The sequence below is a fragment of the Pararge aegeria genome, chromosome 26 (genome assembly GCF_905163445.1).
Source record: "Pararge aegeria chromosome 26, ilParAegt1.1, whole genome shotgun sequence".
Lineage (NCBI taxonomy): Eukaryota > Metazoa > Arthropoda > Insecta > Lepidoptera > Nymphalidae > Pararge > Pararge aegeria.
The window spans coordinates 4,862,059-4,888,125 of NC_053205.1; the positions used below are offsets into that span (position 1 = coordinate 4,862,059).

At 36.9% G+C, this 26,067-nt stretch overlaps 1 protein-coding gene across 2 annotated transcripts; it reads right to left on the reverse strand.

Annotated features, from left to right (window-relative positions):
• Nucleotides 1-992: 992 nt before the first annotated feature.
• Nucleotides 993-25,829, reverse strand: LOC120635450 (phenoloxidase-activating factor 2-like). Of its 2 annotated transcripts, none has more exons than XM_039906475.1 (9): nucleotides 25,728-25,829; nucleotides 16,970-17,073; nucleotides 14,951-15,059; nucleotides 13,491-13,691; nucleotides 12,060-12,171; nucleotides 7,428-7,533; nucleotides 6,760-6,935; nucleotides 3,033-3,197; nucleotides 993-1,263 (listed from the first exon to the last, which is right to left on the reverse strand). In XM_039906475.1, the coding sequence occupies exons 1-9, from the start codon at nucleotides 25,730-25,732 to the stop codon at nucleotides 1,114-1,116; spliced, it is 1,128 nt and encodes a 375-aa protein (XP_039762409.1). In that variant the 5' UTR covers nucleotides 25,733-25,829; the 3' UTR covers nucleotides 993-1,113. The 2 variants fall into 2 exon arrangements, with proteins under 2 accessions (XP_039762409.1, XP_039762408.1); XM_039906474.1 differs by lacking the exon at nucleotides 25,728-25,829 and adding an exon at nucleotides 22,844-22,947.
• Between the last annotated feature and the right edge of the window lie 238 nt (nucleotides 25,830-26,067).

The window sequence follows — 26,067 nt, forward strand, 5'->3', positions numbered from 1 at the left end:
GAAGTTTTCTTCTATGGGGGGAAATAATATACCTTTCCGATGCTACCCATATTGCTGACGACGTAGTAAGCCCCTTCACTCCTCTGACCAATGGGAGACCTATTATATATATCTTAAAGCCTATTTTTCAGCCAGTCTGATGGAAGCATTAATAAGACACGGAGGTCCCGGTTATACAATAAATCTTTTTTTTTAAAAGACCTCAGCTATGCATCCTATAACAGTACGCGCGTGCCACCTACGGCAGAGTCCCGAACACACTGGCGAATCCCGATAGCCGAACGGAAACGAGCGACCACGAGCTCCCGAATACCTACAGCGCGGGGTTCCGCCACAGGTTATAGTTTATCAAGATATTGTGTAATAAATAGTTTATTTATTAAGAGCACTAACAAAATGCATATTATTACACGTTTCTAAACATTGCACACACACTACATGGACTGATATGCACTTCAACTACAAGTGCACATAGGGGTGTGAATGTGCCGGTGGGAGTGGCATTAGGAGTGGGTGCGGCAGTGGAAGGGGCTGTGGGTGCAACTATGGCTGAGACTGGGGGTGGGGCTGCACACCCACTCTCATGCACGGTTAGGTGTTACTAGCCACGTGCGAAGCCTCCCACCAGTCAAGAACAAAAGAAATTCAGAAATTATAAATTTCCAAAAATCACCTAGCGGGGATCGTAACTGGGACCTCACACTTAAAACCAGCGCTCTCCACTGCGTCAGGGAGGTCGTAAAATCTTCTACATGATGATGATGTTACTACAAATTATGATAATAAATTAAAACTTAATTTATAAGAAACCACCTGTAGGTCTGCCCCCAGCGAGGTGGACAGATGACATCAGTCGCTGGGAGCCGCTGGAAGCAAGCGGCCCAGGACCGTGTATTGTGGAACTCCCTACAAAAGACCTATGTCCAGCGGTGGACGTCGATTGGTTGAGATTATGATGATGATGATGATTATAAGAAAAAAAACAATTTTTTGGACAAATCTTTAATTAAATGTTCATACATTATTGTTTCTGTCTAACTATGATTCTTAACACACGCCGTTAACGAGTGTAAATCACCTACGTCGTCGCATAATTAAAAACATTATTCTTTCTCATTTCCCGACCTCCAATTCCTCAATCTGCTTGTCGACCCACGCGCGGACATGCGGTATCTTGACGTAGACTCCTGGCACGTTGTCTGTTCCACATTCAAGCCCGTAGGCCACCATGCCGATCACCTTGTAGCGGAGATTTCCGGGCTCCTGGACACAAAGACGAAAACACAACGTGTAACAGAATTACGAAATAATATTGAAGGATTCATAAGCATATTACATCCTTATTAAAGTATTAAAGTATTAAATCAAAAGAATCATATTTATTTTTCCATAAAAACGAATTCAAAACATTCAAGTGTTTGGCAACCCTATTGAAGGTAAAAGACCGACACGCGCATACTAACTTCGCTACACGACGCGTATCTAACAAAGTGAAAGGAGTCAGATGATTTTAATTTTGCATGTAGTTTCTTTCTTTCTTTCAGTAAAAACTATAGCAGTGGTTTACTCAAATCAATTAGGTTTTCGGTTTCACAGATAAGTCTCAGAGATTATTTCGGTTTCATCTACACGTTGTACAATAACATCAATAGCGGTCTCCACATTACAGAACTAGATGGCGCCACAAAAATCATGCATCAAGTGTTCACAAAGAATGCATATATATAAAACTTCCAAAGATGAATGTTTGTCCCACCGTAGTCCAGTATTTTATAAATTATCAAAGTCCTACTTTGAAAAAGCAGTCCGACACCCCAACCCACCTAGTGGTCGACGCGTCCACTTATACCCCCGCCCCCGACATCGAGCCAAGGCGGCGACGTCCAAAACATGTCCTTTACGACCATGACGATCAAATAACTACCGACAATGTGTCCCAACAGCACACAAACACACAACCAACACAGCGTCTTCACCGGCGAAGAAGAGGGCCCCGATTTCTGACGTCATCCGGACGTGGATCCTTACCACGGTCACGGGGGCGTTCGGACTAAACAATGACTAAAAAAATTAGTCCAAAAGTCCACCAACAGTTAGATTAACGTTGAACCGAGCCGAGGTCCGAGCCCTTGCAGGAGGCACCCTCGGGTCGACGTCTCCCACTCTCCCCCCGATGTCGTCGAGCCCTGGGGCTCTTCTCATGGCGAGCTTTCGCGCTCGCCCCACTCCCCCGGTGACGCCGTAGCAACCCCTCAGGTGGTTAGCGGCAAGTGTCCATCCGAAAATCGATGAATGTTTGGACCTCTGTCTCCGATCACGATCACCCGCTCGCAGGAAGATCTTCCTATTGTTACGGTCGAGCGTATCAATTATTATAGGCAATTCGAGAATTTAATTTCATTGCCTATAATAAGTCTTTAAATGCCCACAGAATTAAGAAAATCAAGAAGCCTCATTCAGACATTATTGCATGCAGTACATTGTGTACAAAACAGTGAAAATCCCCGCGCACGTCTCACTTTACACCCGCGGAATGTCGCTAGCTCACAAATGTTTATATTCCTTTACAAGTTAGCCCTTGACTGCAACCTCACCTGGTGGTAAGTGATGATGCAGTCTTAGATTGTAGCATACCCCTAATCGTTTTCTACGCGACATCCCTTAGCGGCACGTCTTTGTCGGTACGGTGGTAACTAGCTACGGAAAAAGCCTCCCACCAGACGAGACCAGAGAAAATTTAGAAATTATAAAATCCCAAATTTCCACAGCCGGGAATCGAAACCGGGACCCCCTACTTAAATTCACAGCGCTCACCGTTGCGCTAGGGAGGTCATCAAGTTTCGCATTCTCCCCATTCTATTGTAAACTATTAGAACACTAGAGATAAAATAATTACTGTCAACTGCTAAATGGAATGGAGTGACTAACCGCTTGTTCGTGAAACACTACTAAAGTGGATTGGTTTTTGATGCTTCAATATTATTAGTGTACACGGTTTCTGTATGTTCTTACTTCTATGTGTTTGCCCTTACCCCGATATGGCATACGAGCGACGAACCTCCGTCTCCTATACACGTGTCGACGTTTGGCATTCCCCCCGCACATGTTAGGGATTCGTGCAATTCGTAACCTCTTCCAAGCCTGGTGTTGCGAAGCTGATTTTGACAATGCCCTGGAGCTATCAGAGGTAAAGTTATCTGCAATATTAATAATATTATAAATAAATAAATAAATAAATATACTACGTCAACGCACACATCGCCATCTAGCCCCAAAGTAAGCGTAGCTTGTGTTATGGGTACTGAGATGACTGATGAAAATTTTTATGAATAATATACATAAATACTTATAAAATACATATAAACAACCAGACACTGAAGAAATATTCATGCTCATCACACAAACATTTTCCAGTAGTGGGAATCGAACCCACGGCCTTGGACTCAGAAAGCAGGGTCGCTGCCCGCTGCGCCAATCGACCGTCAATTATATATAGTGCCCTGGTTTTAACTGAAAAAAATTTAGAGAAGTCAGCTCGAATTGGCTTTTACATATGTATATTTACCAATACATATTTGAAAATTTAATGTATATATGTTCACAAAAATATATCAAAATTTAAAAGAAAATAATTTGAACGTTAGAAGCAAAAATAAACTTGCAGTACAGTAGACTACACAAAATAAGCAATTAATTTAAAGAAATTAATAAATTACTGGGTGTCACTAAAAAAGTTCAAAGTTTGTATTAAGCGAAAGCTAAAAAAGTCCTATTATAGTATAAAAGATTACGTAAACGATAATAAAGCTTGGGTGTGAACAATTGCTCTAACTAGGTTGCTTCTTAAATATTTTCTAATGACAATGTGAGATGGTGATAACAAAAAGAACACCCGGCTAAGTTTGTTGTGGGCTTCTTCTTAGACCAGGGCGCGTTTGGAACCCTCGTAGCTTTAGTATTAAGTTTACGATTGTAGTTATCGCCATCACTACTCACTGCTATGTACACATTTTAATTAAACGAGAAATTCTTGTATACTTATATATATATGGAATCTCGGAATCGGCTCCAAAGATTTTCATGAAATTTAGTATCGGGGGCGATAAATCGATCTAGCTAGGATTCATTTATATTGGAATCTCGGAATCATTTATATTTTAAAGTCGCGCAGTTCCGCTAGTATTGTATATTATCAACGCGTCAAAAGTACCGTATATGTGCCTGTTTGAATAAAGAAATATGTGACTTTGAAAACTTTGACTTTGACTTTGAAAATATTTTAAGGATCCGGTCCGGTCACTAATCCTGGCCTGCGAAAGTTTGATCATGTGTCATACTATCGTTCTCAGTTGAAGTGGCTACCAATAAGATCCCGTAGAAACTTGCACGCTCTTTCACTTTTTTCACCATTTTATATTATCCTCAAACTCCACCGTATTTAAAAGAGCGATTCAACTTTCTTGGTAGCAACGTTCAGAGCTTTTTACGCGCTAAAGATGATAACAGGTTGCACGTTCCTGCCAGTCGTACGATGGCGTATGGTAACTCGTTTAATGTAAAAGTGGTAAATCTGTGGAATGGATTGCCGAGAGATATAAGACAGTCGCAGACAGTAAACATATTTAAAAATCGACTAAAAGAATTTTATTTATCTAATATGATATAGTGTATGTATGTTCTTTTGTATGTTTATATATATATATATTATATATATTTATATGTATGTATATATTATAATTATATGTATTTAACTTAATTGTATCACTGGTTGCACTATCCCGTTTTCCCTAACCTAATTCTCTACCATAAAGGGTTGTCTGGAGGAGATCGCTTAAAGCGATAACACCGCCTTTGCGCATTATATATATATATTGTTTTTATTGTTTTGTTATTTCTTGTTTTCGCTTTTAATTTGTGCAATAAAGACTTTATCTATCTATCTATCTATCTATCTATCTATCTAATCCGTGCAACAAGTTTGCACATCTAATGAAGAACGGATTCTCCGAACTGTGCTGTGTAAGGACGACTGGTAGATGTGCAACATTTGTTGATGAAGTGTGATCAGAATAAAAGTGGAAGGGTTTCACTGATGAGCCGACACAACCTTAGTTATTACGACATAGGTACTGCGCAAAGTGCCCTGAGTAGCGCAACTTCTATGACTTAGTTGCTTCGGCTCATCCTAGAATCATACAATAATAGTATGTGAGTATTAGTTGTAATGTTTGGTTCTTATTTTGTTTAATCTTAAAGATGTCACTGTTTAGGTTACGATGGGGCTGGCATGTCTTCGAGGATAAAAGTCTCCAAAAAAATGAAGATTAAAAAAAAAAAAAACTATTTAATAATAATAATCTTCCAACATCTTAAGAAGCTTTCGTTTGGTTGTTGGATCAAGGATCGGATACAGAAGGCAGAAGTCCTTGAAACGGCGCGTATTGTGAGGAGGTTCCTCACTCTGGAGCCCTGACCACCGGTTGCTTCGGCATTCAAAAGCCCCGCAAGCGGAGAAGTGGATGTTTTTTTTCATAACTTTTTAATAGTGTTGTTTTATTCATATAATTTAGCATTGTTAAGAATAAAAAAGTGAAAAACAATAAATAATAGAAATATCTGCAATGGGTACTCCTACGAGTATATATTATTATTTATTTCAAAAGAGCTTTTAGTTGGTAAAAAATTGTTATAATTGAAAAAAAGAAAGAAAAATCGTCGTTATTAGCACACATTTGTGTAAAATGTTACACTTATGTCATAAATTTGCTTAAAACGAAAATGTGTAACAAAGGAGTTGGCTGAAATGGAGTGGAAAAAAATATGTAAGCTTATATTGTTTTAAGAGTGCCCTCCAAAGGACAGGTGTCGCTTCTAATTTTTTAAAGTTTCCAAGACAAGTACATTATATCATTTCGGGCTACTTCTGAATATAAATAAAATTAAAACTTAAAAAAATTTGGAACGTCCTTTAAATTTTAAAATTTCGACTTGAGTTTTTCAGGATCTTTATCAGTTTTCGTGTAGAAGAAAATAAAATAATAAAAAAAAATCGATTTTTGACGAATTTTCAATTTTTTTTAAATTTAGAGTCACCCTTAAAACCCTATATATATATATTTATATAATGTATAGTCTTCTTTAGAATTTGTAGATTATCATAATATTTTAGTTTATTATTTTTGTTTTCATTGCATATATTTTTTTTATTTGTGTTATTTTTGTTTATGTCTTCGTATGTAGTTATTTCAATTCAAAAAAAAAAACAAAATTCAAAATTCTTTTATATCAAGTAGGCCTAATATAAGCACTTTTGAAACGTCAAGTCTGTCTCTGTGTAGTGACTCTACCACCGGTTCGGAAGGCAGATTCTACCGAGAAGAAGCCGGCAAGAAACTCAGCAGTTAGTTAGCAATATAGGTTTATAATAATTTCACACCACCTATTTGTTCTCGCTCTTGTTGTTCTTATCCTAAGGTTGCCTGGCAGAGATCGCTTGTAAGCGATAAGGCCACCTTTTGTATTCTGTTCCAGTCTTTGTGTTTCTCTCTTTACTTTCGTTCGTATTGCGTAATGGTGTTCGAATAAAGAGTTTAAATAAATGATACCTCCTTCAGGACGTGGGCGTTGAACTTGTTTTCCCTACTGTGTAGTGGTGTACGAATAAAAAGTTTAAAAGATACCTTCTTCAGGACGTGGGCGTTGAACTTGTTTTCCCTACTGTGTAGTGGTGTACGAATAAAGAGTTTAAATAAATGATACCTTCTTCAGGACGTGGGCGTTGAAATTGCTGGCGGGAAAATCCTTTCCCCATCCCATGCTGTAGCACACGGTCTCAGGAGGTGGCAGACTGCGTCCGAGGCATGCCACATTCACGTGAGGTGTTATCACGAACGCTGTCTCCATTATCAGCAGCGCTATGTCATTATGGGCTTTCTCTGGCAAAAGCAGAGGCTTTGTTAAGGTTCAAATAATTCAAAATTCATTTATTTCAAGTAGGCCTAATATAAGCACTTTTGAAACGTCAAGTCTGTCTGTGTGTACCACCGGTTCGGAAGGCAGATTATACCGAGAAGAAGCCGGCAAGACACTCTGCAGATGCTCTTTTCATAATCATTCATCAATATCATCTTGAATTCATGAAGTAACAATTTGTTGTAGAAACATGGTAAAAAAATGTTAAACCTCTTACTTTCAATGTACTGTTGTTATACCATTAGTCAAGCCCTTTCATTTGATACCCATGTTGACGAAATAGTGATAAGAAAAATGTAATCCGCCATTTTGCTATAGCGGCCATCTTTAAATTGAAATGTATCGCAGTGTATAGTATTGTATTCTTCTAGATAAGACCTTTTATTTAATATAGTTGTAAAAAAATATGTAATCCACCATATTGTGGCGGGTCACTTGAGTGTTCAATGACATACTTCTGGAGAATTCTGGATGTATCAGGATTCTGCTAACGTCCCGCTCCTGGTGGTTTAGGATCTCGTTCTCGTTCCGGGTGTTCCACTCGCCGGCGCGGCATTTCAGCTGCAAAATACAGTGTAAACAGTGTAAATACCTAAATGGTGTGTTAAAAAAAAGTATAAACAAAAAAGTCAATTTTTTTTTAAAACGAAACCATAAATCAGTGCTCTTGTACCTACGTAATTTTTCTAATTATTTGTCTTTGCCTATTTTTATTAATACATAACTATAACCTAAAATAAACTATTTAAAAACTAAATAAAATCTAAAACGTCCTCGAAACCACCGCAGCGAGGCACAGTTCCTAAGATGCTGGCAGCATTGCCCCTCTGGATGGCCAAACTAATTCGTTGGCCAAGGTAACTGCTTAATAAAAAATAATTAATTAATTAACTTATTTGTTTTTTTTTTAATTTATTTTTACGGTTTCGTTCAACTCTCGTCCAATTTTATTTCGTTACTTTAAATGCATTTTTGACAACATCATTAGTTAATTTCATTGCTTTTACAGTTTTTAATTTTGCTAACTAATAATTCATGTTTTTACCTCTGCATTGATTTAAAATTCCAAGTTGTGGAAACACACTTTGGGTTCTTATTTATATATCGACTAGCCGTTTCCAGCCCGCTTCGCTGGGCGAATTGAAAAAGGAAATAAATTACATTTTATGTTTCATTTTTATTTATTTTTTTCATATTTTTATTATTCTCCTTTTTTTATTTTTGTATGAACATAAATAGGCCCCGCGGATAGAACTGTAAGCATCGATATTGTTTAGACTTACTCAAATTCCAAATTCCATCGATTTAGCCTGTATCTTTCATCCAGGTGATTTTTCTCACTAATATTCATTGTAACTTTCAATGTGCAATCATTATAACATTTCCGTGCCTTTCTTCCAAAAATTAATAATAATTGACATAAAGAAAAAAATTTGAAATGAGCATTGAAAGTTTAAGTTAAAGTCATTGCAAGTCTCATATGTGAAGTTGAAATCTGTCTAGGTTCAAGTGCGCCGAATTTTCTGTTAACTAAAATTTTCTCAGTGACATCAATTTTTTATAGAAAATTAATTGTGCATGTTTTTTATGAATTCTATTGGAATAAGTAACTAAATTTCTTTTCCACATCTCATGTGCTTGGAAAATGCATTCATTTTAATCTGTTACATTTCCGCGATCCCGCAATAAAAGAATTCGTCGGTTATGTAGTCTGCAAAAGTAAAATGAATGTAAAATTCTTAGTCCGTTGATTGGATAGCTACATGTAAAGTTAAGTTTTTGAAACCTCTCAATGACTTTTTCTCCGCTGCCAAAAAGACGATTGTTGTAAGGAAATACACGAATATCCCTACATACACGAAGATCCCCACCAAATTTGGAGTCCGTAGAAGTTACAGGTTAGAAATAAAAATTTTAGATTTTAACACCCACCCCCGCAATTCCTGTCGGAAGTAGACTTTATTGAAATCCATTTTGAGATGTTCTTTATGTGAATAATAAAAGATTCCTACCATATTTAGAATTTTTAGAAGCTATATTTCGAAATTGAAATTTTTTATTGTTAACACCCACCCCCGCGAACCTTATTGGAGGTGATTCATTGTAAAATCCGCTCGAAGATCATTTTTATATTACATATAGAACACTCTCACTAAATTTGGAGTCTATAGGAGCTATCGCTTGGAAATTGAAAATTTTCATTGTTAACGCCCCTGCAATCTTCTTTGGGGCGGGATATCGTAAAATTTGTTCATAAATCATTTTTACATCACTTATAGAAAATTCCTACAAAATTTGGAGCTTGTAGGAGCTTAAGCTAGAAAATTAAAAATATTAATTGTTAATACACACCCCCGCAACCCCCTGTGGGGTGAGCTATCGTAAAATTCGTTCATAGCCTATTTCTACACCTCTTACAGAAGATTCCTACCAAATTTGAAGTCTATAGGAGCTATAGTTTAAAAACGGGAATTGTTCATTGTTAACGCCCCCGCAATCCCCTTTGGGGAATGAATTTCTTAAAATCTATTCATAGCTGACCTCTACATAGCAAAAGTAATATTCCTACCAAGTTTCACGTTTCTAAGTCCACGGGAACCATAATCCCGAGATTTCGTGGTGAGTGACTATATAGATGGGAATTCTTCGATTATCATCGAAATTTTTAACTTTTTATCGGGCTTTTTTAAAATTTTCTTACATACAAAACTTTCTCCTGACAATTCTGAAGATAAAAAAAAGCCCAATTGGTCCAGCCGTTCTCCACTACCGTGAGTAGATTCTTAGCTGAATGTAAAAAACCATAATCCGTTTAATACACTCTGTTGAAATCCATGAAAACAAAAGAATCAAGAGAAAATGCTTTTGTTTTTATTAGCGGGATAAATGTTCATAAAAGTAAAACAGCAATAAAAAAATGAAGGAATGTTGGAATTCAAAAAATAGATAGCCATAAACCATCTAGGAAAAATTTCGCATCGAATGGTGGTAGTTTCATGTCGATACGATCAGTGGTTTAGGCGTGATTGAGCCTCAAACGAAGACCATTTTCATTATGTATATATATATAGAGAAGATTAAACTGTTATAGTACTATATAGTTATTAACTGTTTTGTGTACCTAAGAATGTAAATAAATAAATACAAACCAAGTGCCATACATCGGCGTACCCAGCGGCCAAGTGATGTTTATAGGCCAGATCGGCGGAATACCTGCTGGCCTTTGCAGCTGGATATCTGATTTTTTGAGGGAACGGTCTTTTCGAGTGGTTGTTGATGGCCACTCTTCTGACCTCATGGCTGTCAATGCCGGTGTTCCTCAGGGATCTGTCCTCTCCGCTACTCTCTTTCTGCTGCACATCAACGATCTTTTGAATCCCAATATTTTTGGGTACGCTGATGACAGCACCGTTACGGAGAGGTACTTGTCCAGCCCTAGGGCCAGTGCTAATGATATCCTTGTACATAGAGAGTCCTTGGTGGAGCGTATTAACTTGACTCTAAAAGAGGTGTCTGATTGGAGTGACGCCAATTTGGTTAAGTTCAACGCTGCCAAGACGCAGACGTGTTTATTTTCCGCAAAAAAGAGCCCTTTCACCTTGGCTCCCACTTTCCGGGGTGTATCCGTTACAATTAGCGACCATATTGAGCTCTTGGGTGTCAACATCTCATCCAATCTCAATATTGGCAAGTGCATCGAGTCTAAAGTCAAAGTGGCAGCTAAAAAACTTGGTATCCTCAATAAAGTAAGGCGGTACTTCACGCCAGGTCAACGCCTCGCACTGTACCAGGCTCAAGTGCGAACAAGCATGGAGTACTGTAGTCACCTGTGGGGTGGCTCTGCCAAGTACCAACTTGAAGCTTTGGATTCGTCGGCGCCAGCAGAATTATAGGCGACAATTCGTTAACGCAGGCGAAACTACATAGTCTCCAGCACCGACGCAATGTTGCCTGTTTATCGGTTTTTTACCGGATATACTTCGGTGAGTGTGCTCAGGAACTTCACAATATTGTTCCCCCTTCCCCGTTCTACCACAGAACAGCGAGACACCGAGAGCGGTGGCATCCTTATGTGGTTGATATCCCATCAACACGCACGAAACGTTTTTTATCCACGTTTCTGATACGTGCCGCTAAGATGTGGAACGCCCTCCCGGTAACTGTGTTTCCTGCCACGTATAATTTAAGTACCTTCAAGGCTAGAGTGAATAGGCTTTTTCTAAGCAAGCGTGCTCCAACCTAGACCTCATCATTGCTTTCTAACGGGCATGATTGTCGTCAAACGCTGGCCTATCGTTAATAAAAAAAAAAAAAAAAACTGTATTTTTTTTCATTTTTGTCTGTCTGTCTGTACATTGGTCACCATACATTTATAATAGAGTGAATAAATATATTTCATAAGTTTCCCTGTAAAAATATTAAATCAAAACAAGCATATTTATTTTTTCATACAAACTAATTCGGAACATCAAGTGTTTACTTATGACAACCCTATTGAAGATAAAAAACCGACTCGCGCATAGTACCTACGCTACCGTAAAGCGGGGTAAATTGGTCCAATCTTCACATTCAACTGGAATTTCAACCTTCTTTCATGAGGCATAGGTTATATTAAGGAATACTTAAGAATGTAGTAAGATCTATTAGATAATAAGTAGCTTTAGATTCCCAAGTTATTACTATATTTTGAGAAATTCAACAAAAACTCTATCGGATTCCAATTTACACCTAAAAGGGATAACAGGTTCAAGTGAGAGGTTAATCGGCATTTTAACCAGGGCTGTCACTCCATCCATTTATGATTAACCCATTCATTCCTATTTTCCCCCAATCACGGTACGCGACGCGTACCTAATAAAGTTAAAGGAGTAACTTGATTTTAATTTTGCATGTGATGTTAGGCCTGTACCAGATTTGTTTCAGGAATGGTTTACTCAAAAACCATTAGCATTACGCTTCCACAGATAAGTCTCAGCGACTGTAAATAATGTACCTCTAAAGTCTGTGAAGTATTTCGGTTTTCATTTACAAGTTGTAATATAGACAGTGTAATATTAGAAAACCACCCGTGTTGTTTTATTAGTTACCTCATGATGTTGGAAGGTGTCGACTCTGTGAGCGACAGTCATCACGACTGATGGGTTTATCAGAGTGCCGCCGCCGACATAGTTTTCATCCAACCAGAGCCCTCCCCCATAGCTGGATTTAAAAAAAAAAACTGGTTATTTTCTTAAATTATTACACTATATTAACACTAATTGAAAATAAATTTTTATTTATTAATGATACATATTTGTTCCTTTAAAATATAAATATAACCTAAAATAAACTATTTAAAACTAAATAAAATCTAAAACGTCCTCGAAACCACCGCAGCGAGGCACAGTTCCTAAGATGCTGGCAGCATTGCCCCTTTGGATTGCCAAACTAATTCGTTGGCCAAGGTAACTGCCCGCTCTAGGATCACCGGTAGACTCGATAACCCTTTTCGATAATTCTTTAACACTAATTTTATAATTGCAAGATGTTATTTATTTGTTATGGAATTAACAGTATTTCTGATTTTTTATTATATTTTAATATAATCATAATTTTGCTGCTTTTATAACTTTTATTACTTTAATAGGAATAACCTGTGCTTCACTTTATTTATTTATTTCATTATTTTTATTTATCTATTTAGTTTGCCGTATCGTCACTCGGGTCTAAGCTGAAAATCAGCGGCATTACAGCGGCGTACATCCTTTCTGTGTGGTGTTACACACAGACATTGTTACTATGTTGTTACTATATTATTTTAAGATGTACTGTTTGTAACACTTAACATGAATAAATGTATTTTCTTTCTTTCTTTCTGAATATTAATAATTGGCGGACCAAGCAGATGCTGTGTGGAAATGGAATTGCATTTTTTTTTATGAGGTACCTACCTATGTACAGTTTTGTAATTTATGTTTATTATTTAAGTATTACTTTGTGCACACCCTAACCCTTCTTCTTAACTTCATGTAGAGATCGCTTTTAAGCGATAAGGCCGCCTATTGTACCTTTTCTCCTTTTTTTTCTAATGCTTGTTTTTTTTATTATTTAATTTCGTGTAAAATACAAATAAACAAATAAATTTTTATGCATTCAGTATTTTCACCGCGATGCGCGGCCAAGATACAGACAGAAAGAGAAAAATTAAAAATTTACAGTTTTGGGTTTCAGTATCGAAATTTTTTTGAAGAGCATCAATTATATTTTTTAAATATCTTTAATAATTGAAAAAAAAAAATGTTTATTTGGGTAAATAAAATTACTGTAAACGCTTTTTTTTTTTTGGCTGGAGCCTTTTTTAAAGGGTAGTAATACTGCCCCTGTGTCAGAAGGCACCGCTCTTCCATAAAAAGAAATAAACATGCAAGCACGTGTAGCTATACAAACAAAAAAAAAATATATAAAAATGTTCATGTTTGTGGCAATCGAACCCTCGATATCACAGATAGACTTCATAGGTATGAACAGTTAGTACTCACTTTTTCTTCAGCAGTGCGACCATCCAGGGGAATTCCCCGAAATCTGCGTAAGTGCCGGTCATCTCCCTGAAAACGCCGCCGGGGTAGCTGTAACCACACCCGGGTGCCGGCGCCATTACCGGGACGACTGGAAGCGATCTCACTTTGTCGTGAGGGCAGCACATCTTTAAAAACTCACACTGATAAGGTGTGTCTTGAGATCTGAAACGAAATAATCTGTGATGGCAGCTGAGATGGCTGAATACGGCAAAAGGTGTAAAATGCTTCTCTAACCTCTCTCTATGTCGTCGTGATCTCATTCTTGAGAGCCGTGACCAGCCACCTTACTAAATGAGTCTTGGATATTCGCGAGGATGTAATAAATAACAAATGCTGTCAATCCGAGGGTTACCTACTGTTCATATACTTCTCTTTCCCTCCACGCAGCCCGTAATGTAAAACTAAACAATCCTTGGCACTATCTTATCGTTCCGAATACCGCCGGCGCTAGAATTATTAAATGTGTTTCCCTAATTTTTTTACCTTAATCTACTGTTAACAGCATCTAGTAGGAAACATTGCAGTTTCGATCTACTTTCCAAAGGTCCATATTACGATGAGACACTATACGAGAGATAAAACTGTGTCATACATGTGTATTGTCACTTAATTTGTTTGTATACTCATCGACAGTACCGGTGCGCAAGCAAAACTGTACAACCAGCACAGCCAGCATGCAGGAGACATTTTTATCCTCGGAGATAAAACAAAGTCCCATAGTTTTGTCAAATAAAGTAACGAAGTTTTGACAAATGAAGGACATATTACAATGTGTAACCGAGTTACGAAATATTATTGAAGGATGGTGTTCTTAGCATTAAATATAATGTGTTTACATTTCTATCTCATACCTGTATGAATGAATGAATACACTTTTATTGTACACCAAAGAAAAAAAAAAGTAGTTAAAAAGATATAAATACAAAGCAAGAGAGTACTATTTGGTGGCCTTATCGCTACATAGCGATTTCAGGTAACCAAAGGCGTAAAAGGAAAAAAACATTGAAAAGAGGTAGGTGGTGCAATGAATAAGATTTAAAAATTATACAAATATATAAATACATATATTACATATAAATACAAATAAGATATAAACATACATGAAATTACCTATAATTAATGCAAACCACTAACAATCATGTACAGCATATATTAATTGTACTTTGTATGATATAATAATTGATATATATATATTTATTTTTAATTTGGTAACTGCTCTGCTCTTGTGTACAACCTAACCTTTAAGTCTGTGTTTTTTTTCCCTTTCTTTTGTTGGGATGCCTGGCAGAAATCGCGTTTTAGCGATAAGGCCGCCCATTGCACCTGTGTTTTATTGTGTTGTTTTTGTTTATAATTTAATTTCTGTTAGGTGTACAATAAAGTGTATTTTCATTTTCATTTTTTTTTTCATTAATATGTACCTGTATATGAAGTCGTCACTGGGATCTATCTTAGGCGGTTCCATATCGCACATCGAGTGCTTCACACATCTTCCTTCATCTTGATCCTCAGTATAACATATAGTGGGATCTGTAATTTATAAATGAATTGTTTTTTGTAATGTGGCGGTATTCACTTTACCTAACTAGATAGCGCCAGAATATAACGCTAACGAAGCTTTGACAAATGAAGGACATATTACAATGTGTAACTGTAGGAAACATTGCAGTTTCGATCTACTTTTCAAAGGTTCTTATTACGATAAGACACTATACGAGAGATAAAACTGTGTCATATGTGTGTATTGTCAGTTAATTTGTTTGTATACTCATCGATAGTACCGGTGCGCAAGCAAAACGGTACAACCAGCACTGCTAGCATGCAGGAGACATTTTTATCCTCGGAGATAAAACAGAGTCCCTCAGTTTTGTCAAATAAAGTAACGAAGTTTTGACAAATGAAGGACATATTACAATGTGTAACTGTAGGAAACATTGCAGTTTCGATCTACTTTTCAAAGGTTCTTATTACGATAAGACACTATACGAGAGATAAAACTGTGTCATATGTGTGTATTGTCAGTTAATTTGTTTGTATACTCTTCTATAGTACCGGTGCGCAAGCAAAACGGTACAACCAGCACTGCTAGCATGCAGGAGACATTTTTATCCTCGGAGATAAAACAGAGTCCCTCAGTTTTGTCAAATAAAGTAACGAAGTTTTGACAAATGAAGGACATATTACAATGTGTAACCGAGTTACGAAATATTATTGAAGGGTGCAAAAGTATAATTCATATGGAGCATATTTATTTTTCCATACAAACTAATTCACTAAGTGTTTAACCCTATTGAAGATAAAAGACTGACACGCGCATAGTATCTACGCTATGCGATGCGTACCTAATAACGTGGACAAGAGTAACTTCATTTATATTTGCATCTGAGGCTGTATCTGATTTATTTTAATAAAAACTATGGCAGTTGTTTACTCGAAAACTAGATAGATACTAGGTTTCACAGATAAGTCGCGGATACTACAACAATACACACATCGCCACCTAGCCCCAAAGTAAGCGTAGCTTGTGTTATGGGTACTAAGATGACTGATGAATATTTTTACGAATTATATATACATAAAAAGTATTTAAATAAGAAAATACATATAAACACCCAGACACTGAAAAACACTTAATGCTCATCACACAAACATTTTCCAGTTGTGGGAATCAAACCCACGGCCTTGGACTCAGAAAGCAGGGTCGCTGCCCACTGCGCCAGTCGGCCGTCAAACGTGACGTAAACGTGTGGTAAATGCGTTTAATTGTTATAGTTTATTAACGGGTTTGGTGGAAGTTGGTTTTTTTAGTTTTTTTTGGTGGCTAGGCGCTAAACTGTGTAGACATATTTAAAATCGCTCCTGCTTTTTTAAGCTTTTAATATAAGAAAACAAATATATAATCAAGTTTAATATGTACCTCTAGACTCGCAAATTATTCCCAAATAGGATTTGGGGGGGCGATAAATCGATCTAGCTAGGATTCACATATATTGGAATCTCGGAATCGGCTACAACAATTTTCATGAAATTTAGTATACAGGGGGTTTCGGGGGCGATAAGTCGATCTAGCTAGGATTCGACCGATAATAACCGATTGGACGCAGAAGAAGTTTCGCGGGTCAGCTAGTTAATATTTAAATAACATCTATGTAAACGTGTGTATAATGCAAATAAAGATCTATCTATCTATCTATCTAAAAAAGAGGCCAGTGTAAACATCCTTTGTTTACACTGGCCTCTTTTCATCTTTAGCATCTCCATTGGTGGAGTGGCGTGCACCAGTGGCGTGCACTTCATACATGCATAAAAGCACTGCATACCCCAAAATTGATATATATCTCGTAGGCGCAGGAGGATTTTTGTCGTTTTATGCAATTTTCCTGCTGTTTGCATACCCTGGTAAGAAACAAAGTGCACGCCACTGCCATTTGCTAACATACCAGGTTGACGCGCAGTATTAAACGTTGTTGATTGCTTCACGTTGAATCTCTCCATAGCTAAACAGCACACCAGCAGCGCCATAAAAATGGGCACCATAAGAAGCCTGAAAGTCAGAAATTTATTTATTTATTATTTACAAAACTAAAGTATATCCTAAATGAACCAACTTAGTAAAGTAGTAGTTCTATAAATATAACCTATACTAAACTATTTTAAAGTAAAAAAAATCTAAATGTCCTCGAAACCACCGCAGCGAGGCGCAGTTCCTAAGATGCTGGCAGCATTGCCCCTTTGGATGCAAAACTTATTTTTTTTTTTACGTTAACGTTAGACCAGCGCTTGACGACAATCATGCCCGTTAGAAAGCAATGATGAAGTCTAGGTCGGAGCACGCTTGCTTAGAAAAGGCCTATTCACTCTAGCCTTGAAGGTACTCAAATTATACGTGGCAGGAAACACAATTTATCTTAAAACTTAACCTAATACAAAGCTTATTGAAAAACTAAAACTAATAATTAGAATATATCTATATATATAAAAGAAAGTCGTGTTAGTTACTTCACTTATAACTCAAGAACGGCTGAACCGATTTAGCTGAAAATTGGCAGGGAGGTAGTTTAGAGCCAGGAGAAGGACATAGGATACTTTTTATCCCGTTCGACATCATTCCCGTGTGACTTGACATGTAACGTCAGTCACTATAAAACGTGGTATAACAAAAAAGAATCAGACTTGGAATAACAAAATTGACGTATAATGACAGCTATGTAATGACGTATGGATGACTATTTGATATTTGTAAGAAATCAATAATATAACTATTTCTATTAAATAAATAATTAACATTATTGCCCAATTGCCCATTCGTATAAACAGTGAAGTGAACTATAAAACTCGGTATGGTTAAAAATTTAAGTTTTTAGGTGAAGTGAAGTTTAATTAATAATGCCGCGACCAAGACGATCGAATCTTTCCCGACAAAGCCGTGATGCAAGAAGAATACGAAATACTGCAAATGAAAGGACTGAAGAAGAACAAGAAATTGCACGTGAACAGCGCCGCGATAGTATGGCTCGACTTCGTGCTTCTCAATCACGAGAGCAAAGTGAAGCAGCCCGTGAAACAGCTCGGTTGGCAATGCAGAATCGTCGAGCGAACAACAGAGGTCAACAAATAGATAATTTGCGACGCAGAACAAGATATTTATCAAGTGCTGATTTGAATCGAGCAGCGTTTCAATACGATTGCAGCAATGATTACAGCTTGCATCCTAGCGTTTGCATTGGGCAAATGGACGTAGTTTGCGAGTATTGTGGTGCATTAAAGTTTTCCGGAGAAACGCCTGGATTATGCTGCCTTAATGGTAAAGTGAAATTGCCATTGTTGACTCCGCCACCTGAGCCATTGTATTCATTGCTTTGTGGCGAAACACAAGAATCACGCCACTTTCTTGCAAATACTCAAAAATACAATGGTTGTTTCCAGATGACGTCATTTGGGGCAGATATTATCGAAGAACGGGGATTTAATCCGACATTTAAGGTATTTATTTTTGTACTTATATAGAATGTAGTTAAAGAATAACTTACTTTATCTATTGGTACCTATGTAGTATATTTGCTAATTCTGAACTCTACTCTCCCACCGAAAAAAGTGTTTATAACCCAGTTAATACTGTCTGGTTTTTATTTTGTAGATACAAGGACAGATTCATCATCGAATTGGATCATTACTACCTTTCGAAGATACACAGAATAAATTTTTACAAATATATTTCATGGGCAACATGGAAGAACAACTTGATCGACGCCTAGAGATCAATGCAGGAATGAAGCGAGCAATTCTTCAAGACTTGCAGTGTCTGCTTCATGAACATCATGCGTTGGTCAGGTTGTTTAAGAGTGCTTTAGAGCGCATGCCAAGTGATGACTATAAAGTTGTTATCAAAGCAGATAAACGACCATCTGGAACACACGAAAGGACATTTAATGCTCCAACAGTAGACGAAGTTGCCATCCTGATTGTTGGTGAACAATTGGAAAAACGCGATATTGTGCTTACACGTCGCGATACTGGGCAACTGCAACAAATATCTGAAACTCATCGATCATATGACACATTGCAATACCCGCTGATGTTTTGGCAAGGAGAAGATGGATATTATTTTAATATTAAAATGAAAAATCCATTGAATGGTGAGTATCAGTATCATAATTTATTTCATTTATTTGTGAAAGACACTGATTTAAAATAATGCTTATTAAAAAAATGGTTAATGTCTGTATTGTTTGCCTTTAAAATTTGCCTTTGAAATGGTTAATTATCAAATTTTTAATTTCAGGTGAAGAAACTACAAAGAAAGTTAGCTCAATGAATTATTACGCATATCGTTTGATGATTCGTCAAAATGCTGACAACTATTTGCTGCGGTTTCGTCGATTGTTTCAGCAGTATTGCGTTGACATGTATGTAAAAATAGAAACGGAACGTTTAACATTCATTAGGTTGAACCAAGCCAAACTGCGTTCTGAGGAGTACATCCATTTACGTGATGCAGTTAATACTGAAGGAAATGCAGCTAATATTGGTCGATTAACTATTCTGCCGGCGACATACATTGGTAGTCCACGTCATATGCATGAATATGCACAAGATGCAATGACATATGTTCGTCATTACGGTCGGCCCGATCTCTTTATTACTTTTACCTGTAATCCAAAATGGATAGAAATTACTCAATTGCTGCTTCCCGGACAAACATCAAGTGATAGACACGACATCACAGCACGTATATTCAGGCAAAAAATTCGGTCCCTGATGAACTTTATTGTTAAACAACGCGTCTTTGGAGATACTCGATGCTGGATGTATTCAATCGAATGGCAAAAGCGAGGCCTGCCGCACGCACACATTCTTATTTGGTTAGTGGAAAGAATTCAGCCTGACCAAATAGATGATATCATATGTGCTGAGATTCCTGATTATGAAGTCGATCCAGACCTACATGATGTTGTTACTACTAATATGATTCATGGACCGTGTGGTGCCATCAATCCCCAATCACCTTGCATGGTCGATGGAAAGTGCTCTAAACGATATCCACGGAAATTAACGGCGGAGACTGTCACTGGCAATGATGGTTATCCGCTGTATCGGCGTCGATCACCAGATGACAACGGTCGAACTGTCACAACGAAAGTGAAAAGAATGGATTTCGTTGTCGACAACAGTTGGATTGTTCCATATTCGCCACTTATTTCTAAATCGTTCAAGACACATTGCAACGTTGAATACTGCAATTCAGTTAAGTCCATAAAATATATTTGCAAATATGTCACGAAAGGCAGTGATATGGCGGTTTTTGGATTGCAATCCTCGAATACCAACGATGAAATTTCACGCTATCAAGTTGGTCGTTATGTGAACTGTAATGAAGCGATTTGGCGTATATTCGCATTTCCCATTCACGAACGTCATCCTACTGTTACGCATTTGGCGGTGCATCTGGAGAATGGTCAACGAGTATATTTCACGGCTTCGAATGCTACGCAACGTGCTGAAACACCTCCAGCAACTACATTGACCAGTTTTTTTGCAATCTGCCAAAGCGATCAGTTTGCACGAACTTTGCTTTACTCGGAGATGCCACGTTATTATACTTGGAATGCTTCATCGAAGAATTTTCAAAGACGGAAGCAAGGCGATGCGGTTCCTGGGTATCCAGATGTGCGTTCTACTGATGCTCTTGGTCGTATGTATACAGTTCATCCAAAGAATAATGAATGTTTCTATTTGCGGTTGTTGCTGGTAAATGTGCGTGGGCCAACGTCATTTGAGTCACTACGAACTGTTAATGGTGTAATATTCCCAACATATCGTGCTGCATGTGAAGAATTGAAGTTATTAGAAAACGATAGTCATTGGGATACGACAATCGCTGAAGCCATTATCTGTGCATCTCCAAGTCAGATACGCACATTATTCGCTATCATAATTTCGACATGTTTTCCATCAAACCCATGTAACCTGTGGCACAAATACAAGGATAATATGTCAGAAGATATTTTACATCAAATTCGTGTCAGTTCCAGAAATCACGATATTGAGATGAATGAGGAGATACATAATCGTGCTTTACTCTTGATCGAAGATATGTGTTACCTCATGTGCGGTAATTTATTAATCAGGTTAGGAATGCCAGCACCATATCGTGAAATGAATGACGCATTTAATCGAGAATTGGAACGGGAACGTGAATATGATCACCAGGAATTAGATTTAGTAGTTCAAACGAATGTACCCCTGTTGAATTACCAACAAAAGAAAGTTTATGATACTTTAATGAAGGCAATCGATGATGAAAATGGTGGTTTATATTTCCTAGATGCCCCTGGTGGAACTGGCAAGACATTCCTCATGTCATTAGTTTTAGCAACTGTTCGGGCGAGATCTAACATAGCGGTTGCAGTTGCTTCTTCTGGAATAGCAGCCACATTGTTAGAAGGATGCCGTACGGCTCATTCAGCATTCAAATTACCGTTAAATCTTCAAACTATTGAAGAACCAACGTGTAATATTGCAAAACACTCAGCAATGGCCAAAGTTTTAGCGGTATCGAAAATCATCATCTGGGACGAATGCACAATGGCGCATAAACGTGCATTAGAAGCACTTAACCGAACATTAAAAGATTTACGCAATGACTCGAGATGTTTTGGAGGAGCAATGATTTTACTTTCTGGTGATTTCCGCCAAATACTGCCAGTAATTCCAAGATCTACGGCTGCCGACGAAATAAACGCTTGCCTCAAATCGTCAAATCTATGGCGCCATGTGAAGAAACTGCAACTGACAACAAACATGAGAGTTGCATTGCTTAATGATACATCTGCTGAAGATTTCTCGGAGCAATTGCTGACTATCGGTAATGGTCAAGTACCTGTCGATGAATCGAGCGGATTAATATCATTTCCAAATAATTTCTGTAATTTTGTCTCATCAAAAGACGAACTTATCAACAATGTATTTCTAACTACAAAAATTATGAATGGATGAGTGAGCGAGCAATTTTAGCGGCTAAGAATAAAGATGTAGATGACCTAAACAACATAATTCAAAATAAGATCATTGGAACAATGCATTCATTCAAATCTATTGACTGCGTCACAAATGAAGATGAAGCCACCAACTATCCAATTGAATTTTTAAACTCTTTGGACGTGCCTGGCTTACCACCGCACAATTTACGCCTAAAGGTTGGCTCCGTAGTAATCATGCTTCGAAACATAAACCAACCAAAACTGTGCAACGGTACGCGTTTGGTGGTTAGAAAATTGATGAACAATGTAATTTACGCTACGATAATGATAGGAAAATTCAAAGGTGAGCAAGTTCTCATTCCGAGGATACCGATGATCCCAACCGATATGCCGTTTGAATTTAAAAGACTTCAATTTCCGATACGTCTTGCATTTGCCATGACCATCAACAAATCACAAGGCCAATCCTTAAAAGTTTGTGGTTTAAATCTAGAACATTCATGTTTTTCCCATGGTCAATTATACGTGGCATGTTCACGGGTCGGAAGACCATCTGCGTTGTTTGTTTTTGCGCCTGATAATAAAACAAAAAATGTCGTGTATCACAAGGTACTTAAATGAAGAGCAACCTATGTACTAAAATACAGAAATAATTATGAATGATTGATGTAGAAATTTAATTTTTTTTGTATTTTTTCCAATAAAAAAAAAATCTGCTTATTTATTGACATTAAGGCGGAACAAAGTTCGCCGGGTCAGCTAGTATATATATAAAAGGAAGTTGTGTTAGTTACACCATTTATAACTCAAGACTGGCAGGACCAATTGACTCACAAGAGCGGAGTACACGAAGAAAAGAAGCCAATTGCATTCTCATTCCGACACATAGAACTTCTGGTTATAAAGGTTGTTTTAAGTATTCAGCATCAAAAATTTGGAATGACATCCCTCCTCCCCTACGCAAACAAGTAACGTCTACAAATAGAGTTAAAAAATTCTTTAAATTATCTTTAAATTATTGTACAAAAAATCTCAATAACCACCAGTAAATAAAAAATAAATAAATAAAAAATAACAAATTATTACTTTTCCCACCTTTTAGTACTTTTATATAATTTTATATAAATTTTTCCTTTATTAACATTAAAGACACTCACATTACATTTAATTTTTGATTTTAGATTTTTAGTTTTTTCTTTTTTTTTTTTTAGTTTTTCATGTTTATTAATTTCATAATTTTTGATTTTGTTTATTATTTACCTCTTTGATGATTTTGTATTTCTCGATGTAAATAAGTTTGTTTTAATGAAAAATATCTTTTGTTTGTTTATATATTATATTCTATGTTATTGTTCTTTTTTATGATTATTTTGTTATTGTTTAGTTGCGAGGATTCAGTGACGACGAAGATAATGGGGCTGGCTGAAAACCAGTGCTGCGCCTTTTAGTTTGCAGCTATACTGAGCCAGCTCCTTTGTCACACATTTTTTTTTTTTAATTTTTATACTTAAACAATTATTTTATTTCACAAATGTAACATTTTACACAAATGTGTGACAATAAATACGATTTTTCTTTCTTTCTTTCTTTCTAATTGTTATGATATTTGATTTTTTGGATTCCTCTTCGAGCGGAATAGGATAATAAATTAAAATATAACATTCATCAAAAACAAAAAAGATCAGCGGTACGAAGTTCGATGGGACAGCTAGTTTCTTGATAAATAATTTATCTTTAAACATACAAAGGAGTGACAGTTAGGGTCTAATTGCTAAATAATGTGGAGACACACTCCACATTATTTAGCTAGATGGCGCCACAAAGATCCTGCATGATAAAGCGGGCGTCCATAAATTACGAGAGGTTTTTTTTTTAAATTTTATGTCCCTCCCTCCCCTCCTGCTGAGATGTCGTAAGACTTTATTTAACCCACTCCCCCATCCCCCAATCTCACGTGAGATTTTTCAAAATGTGGGTTTCTTACGAAAATACGTTGGATAGTTATTGTTCGACGGCCGATTGGCGCAGCGGGCAGCGATTCTGCTTTCTAAGGCCGTGGGTTCGATTCTCACAACTGGAAAATGTGTGTGTGATGAACATGTTTTTCAGTGTCTGGGTGTTTTTCTGTATATTATAAGTATTTATATACATTATTCATGAAAATATTCAGTCATTTTAGTACCCATAACACAAGCTTTGCTTACTTTGGGGCTAGGTAACGATGTGTGTAGTGTCGTAGTGTATTTATTTATTACAAGTGAGATCTAGACAGCAATCTTAAATTATTATATATTGTAAAAAGAAAAAAAAGATGCTTCGTGCTTTTATTTAAGACTAGTTAAGACTAGCAATAAATATTGCTGAGAGTTTAATTATAAATGTAATAAAAATTTAACAATAGAAAATTGCGTGATTTTTGCCGAGACCCCCTTCTCCAACGTAAGATTAGATGAGAAATATACTACGACAATACACACATCGCCATCTAGACCCAAAGTTAGCGTAGCTTGTGTTATGGGTACTAAGATAACTGATGAATATTTTTATGAATAACATACATAAACACTTAGAATATACTCGAACATATAAACACCCAGACACTGAAAAACATTCATGCTCATCACACAGACATTTTCCAGTAGTGGGAATCGAACCCACGACCTTTGGCTCAGAAAGCAGGGTCGCAAACTGCGCCAATCGGCCATCGCCCATCATAAACTCTCATCGTTATGAAATTCTCCTTGTTTTAGCAGACAAGGTCAAAGGGAACGAGGGTTTTTTTATTTCACTAGAATAGCCCAAAACAGTAGCGGGATCTATGACCGTGACCATGGCAGTTATGAGAAATTTCTACCGATTTATGTTACTGATTGCTTAGTTACGGCGTGCAGGAAGCACAAACAAACATAAAAACAAACACACTCTTGCATTTATAATAAAACTAGCTATTGCCCGCGACTTCGTCTGCGTTCGATTTTGTTTTTTTGATTTTGCATTCAATTTAGTTGTAGTTCTAAAAAAAATTAAAGTATTCAGTATCGCAAAGCTGATATGAGGGGTTTGCTGACGTCCGCTGAGGAGTTCTGTCCTCTATCTCCAACCACATTCATCAGATCTACACAAAGTTTGAGTAAAATTAAACACATATTATAACCTCTATAGTACAAAAATAAATATTTAAATCTGTTACAATTTGTCGGAGTTATGGTGTAAAATCGTCAAACACTTTCATCCCCTCTCCCAAAGGAACCGAGCTTAATGTCGGGATTAAAAGTATCCTATATTCCTTCTAACACTTCCAAGAATATGTGTACAAAGTATCATAAGGATCGGTTAAGTAGTTTTTGCGTGAAAGCGTAACAAACAAACTTACTTTCACATTTATAATATTAGTAGGGACAGGGATAAAGTCAAAGTAAAAAGTCAAAAATATCTTTATTCAAGTAGGCCCACAGGTGGCACTTTTGATGCGTACATAAGAACCACACGGTAGTGAGATGATGGCGATAACCACATTCGTAAACTTAAAACTAAAGCTACGAGGGTTCCAAACGCGTCCTGGTCTAAGAAGAAGCCCACAACAAACTCAGCCGGGTGTTTTTTTTTTGTTATCACCATCTCACAATGTCATTTTAAAAAATAGGGATAGGGATAGGGATTAAAAGAGGATTTCGTGACATAAAAATATTATGAGTGTAGGTAAATATTTAAGACTCACCTCATGTTGCAAATTATTATTAATAATTATTAAACATATATTAATTAATTTATGTTTAATTAAAAACACTAGTCGTTTAGCGGCGGTCCGGCACTGATTATTTCTTCCACTAAAGCATCAAGCTATACTTATACATTAACTTACCCTAGTGGTGTAATGTGACTTAACTTTTTATCGACAATCTTTAGCACATTATTACATATCTTAATATGTAAACAATCTTTTAATTATTTTATAGAAAAGCCGGGATTTACTGCTTATAATTAAAAAGCGTAAAGTCAAATATCTGGGCCACGTTCTGAGACATGAGCGATACCAACTGCTCCAGCTCATACTGATG

What these genes read in the sequence shown, in the direction of transcription:
- LOC120635450 (XM_039906474.1), bottom strand. Translation starts at nt 22,896, where the DNA reads ATGTGTCGGAATGAGAATGCAATTGGCTTCTTTTCTTCGTGTACTCCG. An exon ending in ACACCTTCCAACATCATGAG is followed by an intron (nt 7,534 to 12,059) that starts GTAACTAATAAA and finishes TGTATTTTGCAG; the next exon opens with CTGAAATGCCGCGCCGGCGA. An exon ending in CGCTCGTATGCCATATCGGG is followed by an intron (nt 1,264 to 3,032) that starts GTAAGGGCAAAC and finishes CTTTGTGTCCAG; the next exon opens with GAGCCCGGAAATCTCCGCTA.